The sequence below is a fragment of the Chaetomium tenue genome (assembly GCF_020726465.1).
Source record: "Chaetomium tenue strain MPI-SDFR-AT-0079 chromosome Unknown F5144scaffold_6, whole genome shotgun sequence".
NCBI lineage: Eukaryota > Fungi > Ascomycota > Sordariomycetes > Sordariales > Chaetomiaceae > Chaetomium > Chaetomium tenue.
Window position 1 is genome coordinate 832,250 of NW_027117334.1, and position 18,037 is coordinate 850,286.

An 18,037-nucleotide genomic window follows, 5' to 3' on the forward strand; every position below is an offset into this window, starting at 1 on the left:
CCTATGACTTGACCAGCTGTCCAAGACGATACTGCAACTAACTTGTACTTGTAATCAACCTTTTCTTTTTTTTTTCTAGAGTCCGGGAACGGGCCATTGTCCCTCGTTACTATTTGTTCCTGCAAGGTCCTATAACAACCCCTTAGATACAGCTCCCGCCACAAAGACGCCATCGAAAACCCTATAACGAACGACTGACTGACCAACCGACCGACCGACCCGACGCTTCTCTCTTTCGAAGCTACCTCCCCGCTCGCCCATGGCCGACACCTGCGCCGGGGACGGCGCCGCAACTTGTTCACCTCCAACACGCTTTTTCACCATGGACAACAAATTCTTCTACTACTGCGTACTCCAGACGCTGATCTTCCTACCGCTAGCACTCTTCCTTTATCCCCTGCTCTGGCGGACAGCCGGCTCCTTCCTCGGCTGGTACCTGCGCAAAAAGACCGAGGGGCGCCGATGCCATATTCTCGAACTCGTCGAGTCGGACGAGAAGGAATACCGTGAGAGTAAAAATAATAATACCAACACGAGCGGGGAAAACGGTGAAGACGGTGAATGGGAGAAGGTGGACGCCCACACAACCGGGACGTCTAAAAACGGCGATAGGGGTAGCGGCGATGACGACTGGGATGGAATTGCAGGCTTCTTTCATCCGTTCTGGTGAGTGAGGGAGCTATTTCACTCTTCTCCGGCAGGAGGTTCTGACTGGACAAGCAATGCCGGCGGCGGCGGAGAAAGGGTCCTCTGGGCCGCCATCCGAGCAACACAGAAACGTTGGCCCAAAGCCAAGTGCATCGTTTACACAGGTGACCACGGCGTATCTAAGGATGACATCCTCGCCCGCGTGAAGGTGAGCCTACCAACACAACCCCCTCACCCACCCCCTTACACCCCATCCCGCTAACCCGCGTACAACAGAACCGCTTCAACATCCACCTCCACCCTCCCACCGTCAACTTCCTCTACCTCTCAACCCGCCATTGGGTCCTCGCCTCCACATGGCCACGCTTTACCCTCGCCGGCCAATCCTTCGGCTCGATCATCCTCGCCTGGGACGCCTTCTCGCTGCTGGTACCCGACATCTTCGTCGACACAATGGGCTACGCCTTCGCGCTGGGGCTATCCAAATTCCTCTTCGGCAGCGCCGTACCTACGGGCGCCTACGTGCACTACCCGACCATCTCCACCGACATGCTCGACTCGCTCAACCCAGCGACAGCAGGCGGCGCGGCGCCGCAGGGCGTCAACGCGGGGCAAGGGGTCGGGCTACGCGGCGCGCTGAAGATGTCGTACTGGCGCACCTTCGCGCGCGTCTACTCCCGCGTGGGCGCCTCCGCCGACGTCGTCATGACCAACTCGACCTGGACCCAAGGCCACATCAAACAGCTGTGGGGCCCGCTGCGCGCCAAACGCCAGGCCACCACCGCCACCACCGACACCGACACCGACATCGCCGTCGTCTACCCGCCCGTAGCCGTCCGCGAGCTCGAGCACGAAGTTGAAGTCAGCCGGGCGAGCGAAGCGCAGCGCGAGAAGGTGCTACTATACATTGCGCAGTTCCGGCCGGAGAAGAACCACCAACTAATCCTACAGGCGTTCGCCGACTTTTTAAAGTCCGGCAGCGAAGCCGCGCGCGGCGCCCGCCTGGTGCTGGTCGGCAGCGTGCGCGACGACCAGGACGCCAAGCGCGTCTACCAGCTGCGCCTGCTCGCCAACGAGCTGCAGGTCCGTGATCAGGTCGAGTTCCATCTGGATGCGTCGTGGCCGGAGATTTTGGACTGGTTGCGCCGTGCGTCGGTGGGGGTTAATGGCATGTGGAATGAGCACTTTGGGATTGGGGTCGTTGAGTATCAGGCGGCGGGGCTGGTGGCGGTGGTGCATGATAGTGGTGGGCCGAAGCTGGATATTGTGGTGGATGTTGAGGGGGAGCCGACTGGTGAGTTTGGAATTCTGTGTTCTGGTTGGAGGGGAGTTGTTGCTAACGTTTTCGATAGGTTTCCATGCTACGACTACGGCGGAGTTTGCTAGCGGGTTCGAGAAGGCTTTGAGCCTGCCGGATCCGTATGTTGTTCGTCAGCGGGCGAGGCAGTCGGCTAAGAGGTTTACTGAGGAGGAGTTTGCCAAACGCTGGACGAAGCAGATGGAGAAGCTGGTTGCGGCGAGGGCAAAGAAGGAGACGGCGAAGGCGAAGGCGTGATGTGGCTGGTTCTCGTTCCTTTCTCTGCGTTCCTTCGAATAGAACATGGATACCCCTTTCCTATCATCAGGGTTAGGAGCAGGTGTTCGGTCTGCATAGTTTTGGGTAGGTAGTCATTCTCGGGGCACAATCCTTTCACGCTTGCCTGTAGGTAGGCTATCATCAACCTTCGGAAAAGAGGCCTGTCTATGATCTATAGGTAATAACAACCCCCTCGTCAACCTCCCTACGCATCCACCCGATTCAAAACAGCCACGCCCTCCACATGCCCCGTCTGCGGGAAGAAATCAAACCCCCGAATACTCTCAATCTCGTACCTCGACCCCTCCTTACCCTCCTCCCCCTCCACCGCGCCCCTCACCAACACCCCCACATCCCGCGCCTGCGTATGCACGTTACAGCTCACATACACCACCCGCCGCGGCGCAAACCGCAGCAGCTGGCGCAGGAAGCTGGCGTCGCAGCCCTTGCGCGGCGGGTCCAGCACCACGACCGTCTCGTCCGGGTCGTAGGCGCTCACGCTCTGGAAGAGTTGGGGTGCGTCCGCCGCGATGAACCGGCACTGCGTCTCGGCGAGGCCGTTGAGGGAGGCGTTGCGCCGTGCGTAGGTGATGGATTTGTCCGCGATGTCGATCCCGATGCTGCCGCCGGGGAAGAGGGCTGACTGTGTGATGGTGAAGAGCCCGGAGCCGGAGTAGGCGTCGATGAGGTATTCGATGGGTTTTGTGGGGGTGGTTGTGGGGGTGGTTGTGGTGGTGGTGGGGGGGAGGATGTGCTCGCGGATGTAGGCTGTGAAGGGGGGCAGGATGGAGTTGTTGTTTTGGAAGAAGGAGCCCGCCGGGTTGGTGAAGACGAAGTCGTCGATGTACTCAGTTGAGGTGGCGTTTTGGTCCGTGATGCACGTTTTGAAGTCGGTGTGCGTGTCGCTTTCGACGCGCAGCGCGGTGGCAGGGGTCCCTTCCGGCACCTCGATGGTGTCCGTGGGGGAGGATTTGGGCACGCGCTTGGTGCTCTCGCGGAGGAGGATGGTTGCGCCCTTGGTGTAGTTGCCGTACTCGACGGCCATGCGGGCGCGCTCGTCTGTGATACCCTTGCGCACAGCCTCGGTGGCGATGGGGCAGTCCTCGATGTCCAGCACCTTGCGCGTCGCCTTCGGGGTGAAGCCGACGGGCGGCATTGATTCGTGGCACTTCTTAGGCCCCCGCCTAGAATTACCAGGGGGACCGTCAAAGTGAGGCGTCAGTTTGGTGCGGTAGCCGTACTGTAGCGGACTGCCGATGGTGTCAAGCACCTCCGGTACCAGCTCGGGCGACAGCTGAGAGAAGTTTCGGTACGCCTTGACGACGATGTTCTTTTTGATCTTGAGCTGCTCAGCGTAGTCGAGCATCTGGAACTGACACCCGGAGCACGTGGCGAAATATTGGCACTTGATCCGGCTGTCGTCACGCAGGGCGGACGGCTTGACGACCGAGATGAAGTCGGCGGCTGAGTACCCTTCGTCGTGATTGTGGCGGTACACCTTGACCTTTACCGTGTCTCCAGGAATGGAGAACGGCACGGCGTAGATGTGATCTGACCCCTTTTGCTTTGCCAACCCGTCTCCGGTTGACGACAGCTCAACAACCTCAACTTCGATCTCGCTGCCCTGGGCCGGCAAAGGCACCTCCTCGGCGGCGTCACCATTTTCAGCCCCATTCTCAACCCCATCAGATATCTTCTGCGATGCCAACAACGCCTGCACATCTGCCAGGAGCACTTCCTCGTGTGATCCCTCCTGAACGGCCTTCTGCTGCTTTCTCCTGTGCTTCGCCCCCTTGCGGTTATGGTTCCCCTGGAATGGCCGCTTGCCGTGTTGTTTTTGGCTGGTGGTGTGAGGGGCCCGTGGCGTAACGCCAACGTCTATTGTGGTTTGACTGGTAGCCATAGTGAATTTGCTTCGTAACCCGAATCTCGTCGTGGGTAATTGGCTGCGGACAAGAGATGTAAAAGTGGATGAAGGTCTTGAAAAAACTCTGATAGCGTTGAGTCGTTGCATTCAGATATAGATAGATAGATGTCAACTCTGACATCCAATCACATCCGAAATCCACCAAAATTCGAGTTCTCCTTTAACTGCAGGGCAGCGGGGGAAAACAGTGAAAATCGTTGAAACGGTCAATTTTCGCCTCTTCAATTGAAGTTTGAAAGGTACGTACCCTGCAGGGACGTGATTGTGCTGAAGGGAGTGTGTGCACGGACCACCCGCGAGATCCCCTTTATGTCAAACTCGACGAGAAGGCAGTGTAAAAGGAGAGCAAACAGAAGCATACATGTAAGGGGAAAGGGTTTCAATGCTGTAATAAAGACTTAGGTTGTTACACTACAGAGCTCACCTGAGCGAGTCATACAACGCGGCTATCCCTTTGGACGTCCTAGTAACGCTCCTAGAGCAAGTCAACCCCTGAAGCAAACCGAACAATGCCAGTACCGATGCTATACTGTGTACAATACCCATCCCAAAATCCGTTCGTGAACCAGGGGTATCATCCTCGTCATACAATGCAATCCCACCCAATTCCCATCCAAGTCTCCCGCATCCCCTTACCCATCCTTTACCCAAGGAGCACTTGTTCATACTGCTCTGGCTCCAAGTGCTCGCACAGCGTCCCCTGCAGCGCGGCCCTGCTCTTCGCAATGGCCGGAAGCACTCCCTCGATCTGGCCCAGGTTGCTCTTCATGCTCTCCATGTGGCTACCAATCTGCTGCGACAACGCGAGCAGTTCTTCCTCTTTCAGGTCCTACAACGCCGTTAGCACACACTCCAACCTCACGTTCAAAAATCACCGAGAGGAATAAAAGAAAACGCACCTTAAAAACCCCACCCCCTTCCCTTGCCGTCCCTCTCACAGCCACAACCTCCAACCCCCCATCCAAATACTCCTCCTCCCCCTCCCTCCCACGGACCCCCACCCCACCAGCAAGGACATGCTCCCTACCCCCCTCACGCCTCTCCTTCCACCCCCTCGCCTGCGCCCTAGCATTCCCCTCCAACCGCCTCAAACCCTCATACTCACGCTCCAACGCCCTCTCCTCACGCTCCTTCTCCGCCCGCAGCAACGCCACACTATGCAGCAACGGATCCAGCGCCCGCTCCATCCCGGCAATAGCATCCACAGTCCGCTCAAAATCCAACTCCACCTCATGCCCACCCCCACCCCCAACACCCCCAGCAGCACCCCCCGCCCCAGAATCCACTCTCCTCGGCCTCCCCCTCGCCCGCGGCGCCGGCACGGACGGCGGCGGGAACGGCATGCCCTTGACGAGCTTGGCGTGCAGGCGGGCGGAGAAGGTGCGCAGGATGGAGGCGGCCTGGGCGTGGCGCTGGTCGCGGTCGCGCAGGCGGTGCAGCACGGGCCGCGCGCTGTCGGCGAGGAGTGCTGAGACGGCTGTGATGGAGGGGGTGGAGAGGGGTGTCCATTTGGAGGCGATGGTGGTGCGGGGGATTTGGCGGGTGAGGGTGGTCAGGTGGCGGTATTTGGAGGGGGGGTTGGGGGCGGCGGTTGCCGTTGTGGATGGTTGGGGTGGTGGTTGTGGTTGTTGGGGGGATGTCGGTTCGGGTTCGGGGGCGGGACGGCGGTTGGGGGGTTTCTTGGAGGGTTTTGGGATGGGCGCTGGGGATTGTTCGGCGGTTTGGTGGTTTTCGTTGGAGGCACGAGGGGGGCGCCCGCGTCCCCTTTTCTTTTCTTGGTTTCCTGCTCGAGGAGGGGATGGTCGGTTTTGTGCTCTGGAAATGGATACTTCCGCTAGGGACGGGCGTCCACGCTTCCGCTTTGGGGGTTCCGGAGGCTGTTGATTCCCGCCGGCAGCCTCTGGTGACGCTGGCTCGTCTTCAGCAGATCGGCGCTCCCTTCGGCTTCGGCGGGCAGAGGTATCTTCTGCTGTTCGGTCTTCTTCCGCTGGTTGTTCATTTCGACGTGTCGGCTTCCGTCCTGGTCGGCCCCTTGTCCTCGCTGTTTGCCCCTCTGCGACTTCAGGTTCTAGCGGCGGCGACCTCGCAGGGCTGCCGTCGGATTGGGGGTTTCGTCTCCCTCGACGAGTCGTTGGCTTTTCGGCAGTTTGCTCCTCTGGGTCTGCGACCTGCGGAGGCCCATCGGCTGAACCCTTCGCCGACTTGGACTTTTTGCTCCCCTCGCCCTCTTCCGGGCTTCCTTCTACCTCCTCGAGTTCGCCTGCCCGCCTCCGCTTGTGCGGCCGGGCCTCTAGAGATATTTCTTCTTCCGGTGGAGGATCACGAGCTTTTGGCGGCCGTCCCCTCTTCCGTGGGGCCATGTTTGAGGTTTCGCCCGGGTCGGCTTGGTTGACTGCGGGGTCTTGTTCATCTTGGGTTACTGGATCGATACTCTTGCGGGGACGTCCTCGTTTCTTTGGGACAACTTCGGGTTCCGCAACATTTCCGTGGTCGGCTGGTTCCGCAATAGCACCATCTCTCGATTCGCGTGCTAACGCGCTGGAGGTTCCCGGGGGTCGACCGCGTTTTCGTTTTTGGTTCGGTTCGCTTGGTGCCTTCATGATTGTCAGTTTATTTTTGCTGATGAATTGGTGATTTCCCACGCACCATATCAACAAAATTCTAGTCGGCGACCACCAAAAAATAGTCCATTGGTGGTGTTTCGCTAGGAATCAAAGGGGTGTTGATGTTGAGCCACATTCGTTCATCAATCATCGAGTCCCCACTGTGGCTGGCTGGAGCTCAGCAGCGCGTTGATCTCACGAGCTTGTGACGCGACCGACCCGTCTAAATCGACGGTGTCCCCCATATAATATGACAGTGTCTAACCCAATACGACTAAGATCGCCCAACCCTCTACAGCAAAAGTTTACAGCGAAGTGCCCAACACCTGGATTTTCGGGGACCGCATTGAAAAATAGATTGATGAACTTGCTAGGAATGCAGATGCGGCTGAATCGCTGAAAAATGCGAAAGATCTTTGAAAAGTACGTTGAATGTGTGCCAAACCAGGGCCTATCTCGCATCAAGTGAGGGCTCGCGCAGGGAGGTGCCCAGGGTATGTTTGGGGGTTTCAGAGGGGGTCGGAGTTGGGGGGTTATATTTGCGGGGGTTTGAGCTTACAAAATATGTGCAAGCCAAGCTGTTGAATTAGCGGTTGCATCTCGGCGCCGGAGAGTTCGCTGCAGAGTTTTACTGTAAGAAGCTGGGCGGTCTAGCTGTATTAGGTTAGACACCGTCATATTATACAGAAGACACCGTCGATTTAGACAGGTCGGACGCGACCAGTCCATCCAGTACCCCAGAGTTCCCCACTTTGTCCTACCGAGAGTTTTACTAACCCAAATAAGCGACGCCAGAGCCCTGGCCTCGAAGTCAACAAGGGGAACACGGACCTGACCACGCTAAGTCACCAGGGTTACAATCGAGAGGAAGACATAATTTCAGGGAGAATCTTCGTGAACCCTTTTCTTCCCTTCCAGTGCGCTGATCTTGCGACGAGAAAGTCTGCATACAGATCTGTACATATCCTCAACTGCTGGAAAGTTCACTTATTCAGGCACCCACGCTAAGACCCCTCTTTACATCATCCTAATCAATAGGTAGGCGACACCTTGCCTCACGTTGCTTCGTTGCTTCCCCGTTTCTCCAATCTCCAATCCTCGGTTCCCCATCCAACGCAACGCAACCTCCCTCCACCATACATCTTCCATCAAACTTCTGTTTGTCATCTTGAAAATGCGCTTCTCCACAGCCGCCCTGCTGGCGCTGCCGGTGCTTGCATCGGCCGCCGAGAGCCCATTCGAGCAGTACAAGGCCAAGTTCCAAAACTTCATCAGCAACTTTGGCGCGGCGGCTCCCAGTGCCGACAAAGCTGATGCGCCAGCGGCCGCCGTCACCAGCGCCACGGGCAAGGCGAAGACCAAGAAGGTGGTAGAACCCAAGAAGATCTCGACACTCACGCTTGAGAACTGGAAGGACACGTTGTACGAGCCCGTCCAGCCCGACGCGACGAACCCGGAGGAGTGGCTAGTGCTGCTGACTGGGCGGAACAAGACATGCTTCGGTGCGTTCTCCCCTCCCCTGTTTTTATCCCCTATCGGCCGCAGGCTGAACTGACCGTCCGTGTTTCTTTTTCCAGGCCGATGCGATAGAGTCGAGGCAGCCTTCACCGAGGCGGCCCTCCCCTTCGCGGCGCTGCCGGCATCACAACGGTCGCCGCACCTCGCGATGCTCAACTGCGAAGACCAGCCGGTGCTGTGCAACAGCTGGGCGGCCAACACGGGCGGGCTGTGGCTCTTTGAGATGCTCCCGGCCCCGGGCCCCATCGAGGTCCTGACCAAGCGCCTCAACCTGACGACCGTCACCACCCAGGACGTCCTCGACGGGTACGCGTCTACGGAGCGCAGCGAGTCCGAGACCAGCTGGAAGGTCGTCGCCCAAGACGGCTACTTCCACCCGTTCGAGGGCAAGTTCGCCAAGCTCGGCGTGGCCGTGCCCATCGGCTACGTGCTCTGGGCACTGAACGCCATCCCCTCTTGGGGCATGATGCTTATTGTGTCGTTCCTTAGCAGGGCTATGATGTGAGTTATTGTTTTTTTGGTTCGACGTCGTTGTGTGTATAGCAGTGTGTTGACAGGCGTTTTAGGAACCGCCGTATGGATGGTATGGGTGGTGGCCAGCCGGCTGCCGGCGCTCCTGCCGCCGCACCACGCGCTGGCCCTCCCGGAGACGGCCGCTCTTGAACGGCTTGATACCTGAACCGGGTTGCTCGGTCCTTTGAGCAGGGCCTTTTCCATGATAGTACTATAATTACTGGGTGGGCTGCCGTTCCATGTTGTCTCGGTTGGTAGATATGGCGGGCTGGGAGCGATGGACGGGTTTCCATTTCACTATTTTGCAAGTCCGGGACAGGTCGCGGGATACATACATAACCGTTTGAATAAAGTCAATTCTTTGTCCTACAGATTTCTTGCAGATTGCCTAAACCGTCGAGCACCTGTTCCGGCAGCTGGCTGTTAGCCAACCGGCCGTAACGCAAGTCGCTCATAGCACCGAGAGTCTGCTGGACAGAGGTCAGGAGAGATGCTTCTTCCTCTTCGAGGAGCTGCAGCTCGGCCTCAATCCCACTGATGGCGCCCTCCATGTCAGGAAGGATAGAAGCGAGTGTGTGTTTTGCGTGCCGTGGCTCGGACCAGTTCCCCAGCTGCGAAATTAATCAACACATGTTTCCACATCAAATCGCTGCCAAGACTCACCATCCTCTCAATCTCCACCTCCTCGTCTTGCTCTTGCTCCTCTGCCTCCCTCTTTGACCTGATCACCGCTCGCCGCATGGCCTTGCCATGCTTGGCCTCTTGCTCGACCTGCCCGGCCACATCATCCACAACTGCATTTCTCTGGCTCTGTAAATCGCGATAGAGGGTGCGGATTCTGGGAGATGACTGCAGCTGCCTTGGAAATAAGGCAACGAATTCCTGCAATGAGATGATGGCGGGGAGCTGTGCCGGGACGAGCAGGTAGTTGCGGAGGATAATTTGCTCTGTCGGGGCCATCTTGTCAACATTGAGTGTAAAATAGGTCCCTTAGGTAACTAGGTAATCACTTTTCTGCAGGCCAAACATATAACATGCGGTGCATAATCTGGTGAAGCGTTTCCCCTAACCATGAAATTGTTTGTTGAGGAAGGCGGCAAGCAGTAACAGGGGCAGCGCGTCCGGGTAAGAGGGCCACTCATCGCGTTTATGTGATCCGTGCGCGTCCGCTCATCGCCGATAGCTGCTTGACGTCTTTTCCTTCCTACTCACTCACCCACAACCAACTCTTTTCACCAGATCCGCTTGCAACACATCATCAACAAGCAAACTTTAGTGAAGATCTACTTAATACTTCGTGACGGCGCTATTGTGTAAACTTGACGCCGATCCGATATCTCAATATTTGGTGCCGGTGCCGCTTCCATCTGTTTCTTCAACCTCATCAAGTTAACTATAACTAGGAAGGAGCTCAACGCTCAACGCTTTGGCTGCCTTCCCATATCCACACCACGGCCAAATTTCCCTATTTTATTGCCTACTTTTAGCAGCTACATTGATTCTCAATCATTCTGATCATTTCTGGCCACTTTCTTGCTCGTTCTCTTCTAAAACCTAACGAAAACCCACAACAAACTCTCACCACCAACGCCCGACCATCGTCATCACCATGGCTCCCCAGAAGCAGCAACTTCCGCCATTCCAAAAGGACGAGCGCGTTCTCTGCTTTCACATGGAGATGCTCTACGAAGCGAAAATTCTCGATGTGATGGCCGCCGAGAACGGTGATGCCTGGCTGTACAAGATTCATTACAAGGGCTGGAAAAGCAGCTGGGACGACTGGGTACCCCAGGACCGTGTTCGAAAGTTTACCGACGAGAACAAGGATCTGGCCTCCCAACTTTTGGCCCAGTACAAAATGCTGCAGTCGGGCAAGGCGGCCAAACAGACTGCCAAGAAGGGGGGAGCCGCCGCTCGGGCAGCAAACGGTTCGGACATGAGTTCCGCCCGCGGCAGTGAAGAGCGCACTGCGGGCACTACGACGACCAGTGGCCGCGGCCCGAGGAGGGCCAGGGACTATGAACTTGAGCAGGTCAGTCAATATGCTTGATTTGCTATTGTCCTTATTGTTGTTATCGTCGTCTTCGGTTTGGTTGGTTGCAGAGCACTTTGATGCGCCATCTTGCTCTTTAGACTTGGTATTGTTCAAAACTTTTACATGCGAGTGCATGTATTGTTCCTGGACGTGAATAGGATTGCTCTGGCAGGGATGCTTTGGGATGCTTTGGGAAGATGCTTTGGGAAAATGCGCGGCCGCCTTCCCCGCCTTCAAGATCGCGAGCAACACGCAGGAGGGACACCCGAACAATATCCCGGAACAACTCGTCAGTCGCTACGTAGGTAGGTGCGGAGCAAAGAATCAGGACAACCTCTGACGGCAAGCGCGGCACAATTGTCCCTGGGCAACAACCGGAAACCTCTCAGACGACCGCCATACTCAAACCAATCATTGTCACACCTGTTGTCTGCTGGCCAGACGGTGTCTTGCGACATCCGACTGTTCACCTGGGCTTTGCCACTTCGACCGGTTTCGACCCGCACAACCCCCTCCGGGCTCAGTGTTAACGGGGGCGCCTTTCCTCATTCTCTTTTTCTCCAGACCACCAAAAACCTACCTACGAAAACCACACAATCAACCGACAACATCGTCTTCCTGCTGTACATCTTCCAGCCCACCTACGCTCTGCTTAATTTTGAGTACTTGATTCCAAATTCATCGCAATCATCTTCATTCTATTCATCCTACTACGATGAAGAACCAAGTTACCACCACCGGAGCCGGTTCTCCCTGCTGCACCCCCCGGACACCCTGCATCAAGCCCTGCAACGCTCGATGGCGCAATGACATCGAAAACATCGCCCCCGTGCAGAAGACGAGCGGCATTCAGAATCCTGGTCGCGTCCGGAAGCCTACCCGCGCCCGGAAGTCTAGCCGCGTCCAGAAGAATACCCACCTTCAGAAGCTCAGCGACGGCCAACCTCTTAGCGACGGTCAGAGACCCAGCGACGTTCCGAAGTCCGCCAGAAGCCCCCAAAAAATCACCATTTTCCACAAGACGGCAGAAGGCACCAAAAGCGTGACACTCACCACGCCCCCGACGTCTCCACAGGCCGAGAACTCCCGGCTGGCTACGCCATCTTTCGAGGAGCCTGCGTGGAAAGAGCCCAGGCTCGCGCGGGACAACTTACTTCGGCTGCCAACCATCAAGACCTCGAAGTATCTTGATCACAATGGCAGGAAAACGTTCGACAACCGCTATATAATGAAGGGATAGAAGACGCTCCACTGAATCGGTCGGCGTCACCCCAGAACGAAGGAGGCACAGCTGACCAGAGCATCCTCGGCTGCCAAACTGGCCGAACAATCCCTATATTGTATGTTTGTACGCCAGCGCCGCCTGATTTTGAAGGCAGTTGTCAGGTCCAAGCGGGCACTCGATAATCCACGATGAAAAGCGAGCCCTTTCCAGCTTTGCTTTGGGGTTTTCTTTTCGTTCTTCTCTTTTGACAGTGCCGAGTCCAAGCGGACAAGATTTCCTGTGCTTGTCCAATTGTTTCTGCTTCAGCGACCGATTGGCAGGGCGATGCTAATAAGCCATAGGAGGATAATTTCCACCACCGGCCCTCGATCAAGATTCCTTTGCCAGATCATCTCAAGTCGATTCTCGTCGACGATTGGGAGAATGTCACTAAAAACGATCAAGTGGTGCCGCTTCCACACGCCCACCCTGTCAACGAGATCTTGAATGACTACCTTGCCTATGAGAAGCCCAATCGACAGGAAGGCAGCGCCTCTCTGGACATCCTCGAAGAAGCAATTGCCGGTCTCCGCGAGTACTTCGACAAGGCCCTCGGCCGTATACTTCTGTACCAGTGAGCCTTTGTCTCCCGGCTTGCTCCCCATCCACCACTAATGACACCCATCGTAGTTTCGAGCGCGGACAATACCACGAGATGCACAAGCTCTGGAACCAAGCGGATGCCGATGGCCAACACAAGAGTGCGGCTGATACTTATGGCGCAGAGCATCTGGCGCGTCTTCTTGGTATGATTCACCGTCCCTCTTTTGACATGCAATCCACGACTAACAACCGTTGACAGTTTCCCTGCCGGAGCTTATCGCGCAGACAAACATGGACCAGCAATCGGTCAACCGTCTCCGCGAAGAGCTTCTCAAGTTCATAAGCTGGTTCTCCCGACATGGCGTCAAGTACTTTGCCAGCCAGTACGAGACTCCCGGCGCCGCTTACAGGGCGCAGTTGGAGAGCCACTAGTCCTCTGCCTCTACTCCCGAAAGAGCGGCCCGCCGATCTCTGTGGGGGCCTTGAACCCGGACAGCGGCGGACGCAGCGCGTTTGTCCTCGATTTTATCTGCCTGTTCACCCATGATCTCTCTGAGAATGGAACCCGGATCGAACCCTATCCGACCTAGATGGCCCGCCAGCGAGCATCAGCATGCTTCGGATATACCCCTAGTTGCTTTTGCCGGTTGACGTCATCACCGAGAAAAGCAGAAGCCAGGCATTCGAGCTAGAGCACTTTCGGAACGGAGTCGTCTCAGCAAAAAAGCAAGCTGGAACAAGTCGTGTCATTTTTGACACATCGGCTCGTCTGACTGTGTTTGGTTGCTTCTGGGATATTGCTGGGTTCGGGGCTGGCGCTGCTGTGCCTTTGGTCTTGGGGACTAAAGGCTGCTGGGAGGATGATGGACCGCGGGATTTTCCGGTGTTTGTACAGCGTTTGCTTTTTCTTTGCTTTTCGAGGGTAATAATACATAGCGTAACAAAATGGGACTTTCATGACCAGTTTGACAACAAAAGTGGCGGGTGCCTGCTGTGCCAGTTTGGACCTGGCCTTGTGTTTTTCTGCTGTGGTCCTCGGTGATTTTTGTAGGAGTACTGCTAAAGGCCAAAGAGGACCATAAGTCGACGTGGGTACTGTGACTCGTGGCAAACTGTCTCTAGATGAATACGGACGGCCACGGTTGTGTTGTTCTCTTGAATGTTTTTTCATACAGTAACCTACACGAGGACGGACAGCAGCTGCACTTTCCACCTGCCGACTCTAACCCATCCCCTCCATCCAACAACCCACAACCCCCTTTCTCTCCCCCAAAAGAAACAATCAACCCACCCCCTCATAACCTCACCTCCCCCTCCCCCCCCCTCCTTCTCCCCCCTAAAAACCCTCGCCCCCTCCTCCACCCAAAACCCCGCCTCCGGCCGCCGCGCCTCGTACACCTCGCGCTTCGTCTGCGCCCGCTCCACTTCCTCCACCCGCACCAGCTCCTTCACCTTCATGATCATCCCCGCAAACTGCGCGCTCACCGGGTGGAACACCAGCTGCCCGCGCCGGTGCAGCCCCAGCGCGGCGAGCACGCCGCGCGTGCGTTTGGGGAGCCCGATCGCCGAGCGGTGCAGGGTGATGCGGAAGTAGGACATTTTTGTGTGTTTCCTTTTTTTTTTTTCGAAGGTGGTGGTGGTGGTGGTTGGGGTTGTTGTGTGGGTGTGGGTGTTTGGTTTTCGGAGTTGGTTCGTTCGTCGTTCGCCCGAGGGCGGTAGGTGAAATGTGTCTCGGGGTAAAGAATGTATGGCACAGCGTAGGGGTGTCGTCGTTGTAGAGGTGTAAGGTCGGACTCGGTCGGTACCCTGTAGACAATTGCATTGCATCAGCTACCTTACGCCCACATACCACGCCCCAAATAAACCAGCTACTCACCTGAGCCAATCCTCAATCCCAAATCAACCGTATCAGTTCCAATCCGGCTCCCAAACTGCAGCTTTCTCTGGTGGTGGCGGGGTTCGCAGCTCCTCCAGCTCGGGACGACGTTGGCGACAGACTGGGAAAATGTTCAAGGTTTCCCGATTCGGCCCGGTAGACCGGGGTTGGCGGTGCACGCTCCCTGAGGCTCGGGCTTCTCGAATAACTATTGTGCCATCCTACACCGCTTGGGAAACATGAACAGGGGCTCAGAGCTTATCGGTTCCACTTATCGGTCCGACCGCCTTCTGCCCCGCCATGCCGCCCACATTGCCTGATGTCCATCTCCTTGTCACGCTTCAAATTGCCCTATTCATTCCGGGGCTCTTAGATAATCGGCGATGATGCATAAGGTTCTTTGCAACGGTCGCTTGGAATTGAGTTCTTCCATGAAAAAGAATCCAGCCATCGCCAATCCCCTCTAGTAAACGGGGGTCCTTCTCGTGCATCTCAACAGTTCGGCCACCAAAGGCGTGCTACCTGCGGAATACCTCCCGCTTACGTACAATACCTCCAAGTCAACCCTCCAACGCCGACGATACCCAACATCCACAAAAACAAAGCATCGGACAACAAATGTTCAGTCACTGATTAAAATTTCTAGAACTAATCCGGGCCTGTCCTACCCTCCACGAGCCGGGGCCACCGAGGGCCCTGCTGGCGCTCTGCAAGAGGAAATCATGTCACATCCCATGTTGAAGAGCCTGTCCCAAATTTCGTAGAAAAACGTTGCATCTAACTTCGTCTAAAAATAAACGCCCCTTACATCTGCACCTCCACGCGGCCCTCGGTACCCGGAGGACCCGCCTGTTGCAGGCTCGGGAGGATGTACGTGATGTCGTCCCACGGGTGGCGGTACAGCCCGGTGCGCAGGCGCTTCTGATCGAGGTAGTGGGCAATCAGACCGATGCTGCGGCCGAGCACGAACAGGCCGTTGAGCACACCCATGCTGAGGTAGTCCTCGGCCTCCTCGTTGCTGAAGGCGCCGCAGTTGCGCATGAGGTCGACGAAGCAGACGGCAATGCAGCCGTCCACGTTGAGGATCAGGTTGTCCTTCTTCGATGTCGTCACCGACTCGACCGCCAACGCGAAGTCGAGCATTTTGCAGCTGGGGAACTTGGCCTTGACGTACTCCTTGACGAGCTCCACACGCAGATCCGGGTTGTTCCGCGACTTGACACGGTGACCGATACCTGGGATGAGCTTGTTCTGCTTGCGCATTGTGTCGACGAACTCGCGCGGGCTGAGGCCCTTATCGAAAGCCTTGGTGAATTCCTCGGCGGCACCGTCCAGCGCGCCACCGAACCGCGAACCGATAGTAAGCAGACCACTCACCAACGCCGAGATGAGGTCCTTGCCGGCACGGGTGGTAATGATTGTGTTCATGGCACCAGACACGGCCGGGCCGTGGTCGGCTGTCAACATGAGAACCATCTCGAGGAACTTGGAGGCGTAGTCGGGCAGACGGCGGCGGAACCACAGCAGGGACATGACACCACCAATACCGATGTCCTCCCTAAACACGTCTGAGATGGGCATGCCAGCGTAGAGAAGCTCCTGGCCACGATCATCCGAGATAGTCGAGATGAAGGCAGCGGGCTTACGGATAAGGCCAAGCTCCTGGGCCCATGAGTAGTCGATGGGGATCTTGGGCACAACAGGCTCGGGCTGGGGCTTGATGGTGCCCTGGCTCACAAGCTTGTCATAGACAGACTTGAGAAGCGCCGGCATGTCTTCGAATGTGGTGGGGACATGGAAACCGGCATCCCGCATGCTCTGGTTCTTCATGGCCGCCGTCTCGAGCTGCGAGTTGGCGAACGAACCGGCGTGACCAAATTGAACCTCGGTCTTGAACATGCTCGCGCAGGTACCAATGGCCCACGCCACAATGGGCTTAGTGATAACGCCCTGCTTGACGGCCTCAATCACCTTGTACTCCTCAACACCACCGACTTCGCCAAGAAGCACAAGGATCTTGCAGTCAGGGTCGGCCTGGTAGCGCAGCAAATGGTCGATGAAAGTAGTGCCGGGGTACCGATCACCACCAATCGCCACACCCTCGTAGACACCGTCTGTGTTTTGCGAAATGATGTTGTTCAGCTCGTTGGACATGCCGCCAGACTTGGAGACGTAGCCGACCGAGCCCTTGCGGTAAAGCTTGGAAGCAACGATGTTGTCCATCATACCACCAGTGTTACCAATCTTGAAGCTGCCGGGCTTGATGCCACCAACGGTAGCAGGGCCAATGATTGTGACACCCTTCTTCTGCGCAACATGCGCGATCTCACGGGCACGCTATAATACCGGCGGTTAGCAATCAGGATAAACGCCGAGTATGACAATGAGGGGTCGCTTACGCGCTCCGGGACACCCTCGGCAATAATAGCGATGGTCTTAATTTGGGGGTTCTCCATGAGTTCCATGGTCGAGCTGTAGACACTACGAGACGAAGCGAAGTTGACGACCGTATCAACATCGGGGTGCTTGGCCATCGCCTTGTCAACCTGCTGGTACACGGGGAGCAGCGTCTCGCTGGTGCCCCAGTACATCTTGCTGACGAATTGACCGCCGAATGTGTAGATAATACCAGCGACCGACGGTGTCGCCCGCTTGCAGATGAAGTCGAAGTCGAGCATGCCCTGCACGGCACGCGGCTGTAGGCCGTAGACGAAGCATCTTGTCTTGTCGTTGAACAGCGCGTGAGCGGGAAGCGGGCTCAGCGGCCGGCTAGGCGCAGCAAACCGGCGGATGTTGTCGTTAGCAGACAGGCCGCCGGTCGGCTTAAGGCCGTTAGCACTGCTGCTGGGGGTTGCCATTGTGATGTGTGTTTTCGACTCGAGACTCGTCGGTGTGTGTCTGGATCTAGTTAGGAAAAAGGGGAAAAGGGCGACGAGGTTTTGCGAAAGAGCCTGAGTCGGGGCGAGGGAGAATGATGGGGGTTCGCGGAAATGCGAAGGCAGGCGGGGAGCAATTTTGGGGCAGAGGTTTTTGTCGGGCCCTTTTCGTCTCTCGTCGGGAAGCACCACACTCGGGGTAGGCGCAAGAGCTCCGCAGCTGTCGAATTTAGTGAAGGTGCCCTGGCGAGAACCGGAAACTCGACCTAGCCCTCCTGCTCTGGAATCCCCAAGAATTGTTGCTCGCCGTTCATTGGATGAGGACCGGGTCAACGGTCCAACAAATGGTGGCAGTTCCCCAACTCTTTTGGACCCTGGTCCGATCGCCTAACGGACTAGCACCCGATCAGGCATGGCCTGAGCTTTTCTGCCATATCGCTGGCAGAAGGTGGGGTCCCGAGAGCACTTGGCATCCGAAGTACCAGTACATCCGACACCAAGTCGTCCGATACCCCTCCGATACCCAAAAATTTGCGAAAGTTGCGGGAGGCAGAGGGGCAGAGGGGCAGAGCTCATTTCCCCGTCAACCTCTACGGCCGGATTGCTGACCGGGTTGCCCGGTAACGTACTGGCATTCATCTGATGCCTCCTACAAACA

General features: G+C 56.7%; 8 protein-coding genes across 8 annotated transcripts; 3 read left to right on the forward strand and 5 right to left on the reverse strand.

Moving 5' to 3' along the window:
• Positions 1-7: 7 nt before the first annotated feature.
• F5144DRAFT_338755 (glycosyltransferase family 4 protein) lies at positions 8-2,316 on the forward strand. Its single transcript, XM_066784206.1, has 4 exons — positions 8-666; positions 721-856; positions 925-1,942; positions 2,001-2,316. The coding sequence occupies exons 1-4, from the start codon at positions 260-262 to the stop codon at positions 2,201-2,203; spliced, it is 1,764 nt and encodes a 587-aa protein (XP_066639505.1). The 5' UTR covers positions 8-259; the 3' UTR covers positions 2,204-2,316.
• Positions 2,317-2,429: 113 nt separating this feature from the next.
• Positions 2,430-4,127, reverse strand: F5144DRAFT_496743 (S-adenosyl-L-methionine-dependent methyltransferase; the record flags this gene model as incomplete). The annotated part of the gene is made up of 1 exon (XM_066786165.1): positions 2,430-4,127. One exon carries the CDS (start codon positions 4,125-4,127, stop codon positions 2,430-2,432), a length of 1,698 nt encoding a protein of 565 aa, XP_066639506.1.
• Positions 4,128-4,517: 390 nt separating this feature from the next.
• On the reverse strand, positions 4,518-6,935 carry F5144DRAFT_632212 (CENP-Q, a CENPA-CAD centromere complex subunit-domain-containing protein). The gene is made up of 3 exons (XM_066792487.1): positions 6,798-6,935; positions 5,051-6,745; positions 4,518-4,980 (listed from the first exon to the last, which is right to left on the reverse strand). The coding sequence occupies exons 1-3, from the start codon at positions 6,798-6,800 to the stop codon at positions 4,795-4,797; spliced, it is 1,884 nt and encodes a 627-aa protein (XP_066639507.1). The 5' UTR covers positions 6,801-6,935; the 3' UTR covers positions 4,518-4,794.
• A 642-nt stretch (positions 6,936-7,577) lies between these two features.
• On the forward strand, positions 7,578-9,145 carry F5144DRAFT_581442 (uncharacterized protein). Its single transcript, XM_066789435.1, has 3 exons — positions 7,578-8,256; positions 8,332-8,773; positions 8,839-9,145. The coding sequence occupies exons 1-3, from the start codon at positions 7,929-7,931 to the stop codon at positions 8,933-8,935; spliced, it is 867 nt and encodes a 288-aa protein (XP_066639508.1). The 5' UTR covers positions 7,578-7,928; the 3' UTR covers positions 8,936-9,145.
• On the reverse strand, positions 9,139-9,908 carry F5144DRAFT_632214 (Cnl2/NKP2 family protein-domain-containing protein; the record flags this gene model as incomplete). Its single annotated transcript, XM_066792488.1, has 2 exons — positions 9,449-9,908; positions 9,139-9,396 (listed from the first exon to the last, which is right to left on the reverse strand). The coding sequence occupies exons 1-2, from the start codon at positions 9,743-9,745 to the stop codon at positions 9,139-9,141; spliced, it is 555 nt and encodes a 184-aa protein (XP_066639509.1). The 5' UTR covers positions 9,746-9,908.
• A 486-nt stretch (positions 9,909-10,394) lies between these two features.
• Positions 10,395-13,059, forward strand: F5144DRAFT_595066 (MRG-domain-containing protein; the record flags this gene model as incomplete). The annotated part of the gene is made up of 6 exons (XM_066790655.1): positions 10,395-10,817; positions 10,993-11,121; positions 11,542-12,029; positions 12,575-12,658; positions 12,715-12,830; positions 12,887-13,059. The coding sequence occupies 6 exons, from the start codon at positions 10,395-10,397 to the stop codon at positions 13,057-13,059; spliced, it is 1,413 nt and encodes a 470-aa protein (XP_066639510.1).
• A 627-nt stretch (positions 13,060-13,686) lies between these two features.
• On the reverse strand, positions 13,687-14,226 carry F5144DRAFT_605323 (mitochondrial 54S ribosomal protein uL30m; the record flags this gene model as incomplete). Its single annotated transcript, XM_066791420.1, has 2 exons — positions 13,687-13,781; positions 13,935-14,226. The coding sequence occupies 2 exons, from the start codon at positions 14,224-14,226 to the stop codon at positions 13,687-13,689; spliced, it is 387 nt and encodes a 128-aa protein (XP_066639511.1).
• A 1,081-nt stretch (positions 14,227-15,307) lies between these two features.
• Positions 15,308-17,361, reverse strand: F5144DRAFT_605324 (ATP-citrate synthase subunit 1; the record flags this gene model as incomplete). Its single annotated transcript, XM_066791421.1, has 2 exons — positions 15,308-16,840; positions 16,903-17,361. The coding sequence occupies 2 exons, from the start codon at positions 17,359-17,361 to the stop codon at positions 15,308-15,310; spliced, it is 1,992 nt and encodes a 663-aa protein (XP_066639512.1).
• Between the last annotated feature and the right edge of the window lie 676 nt (positions 17,362-18,037).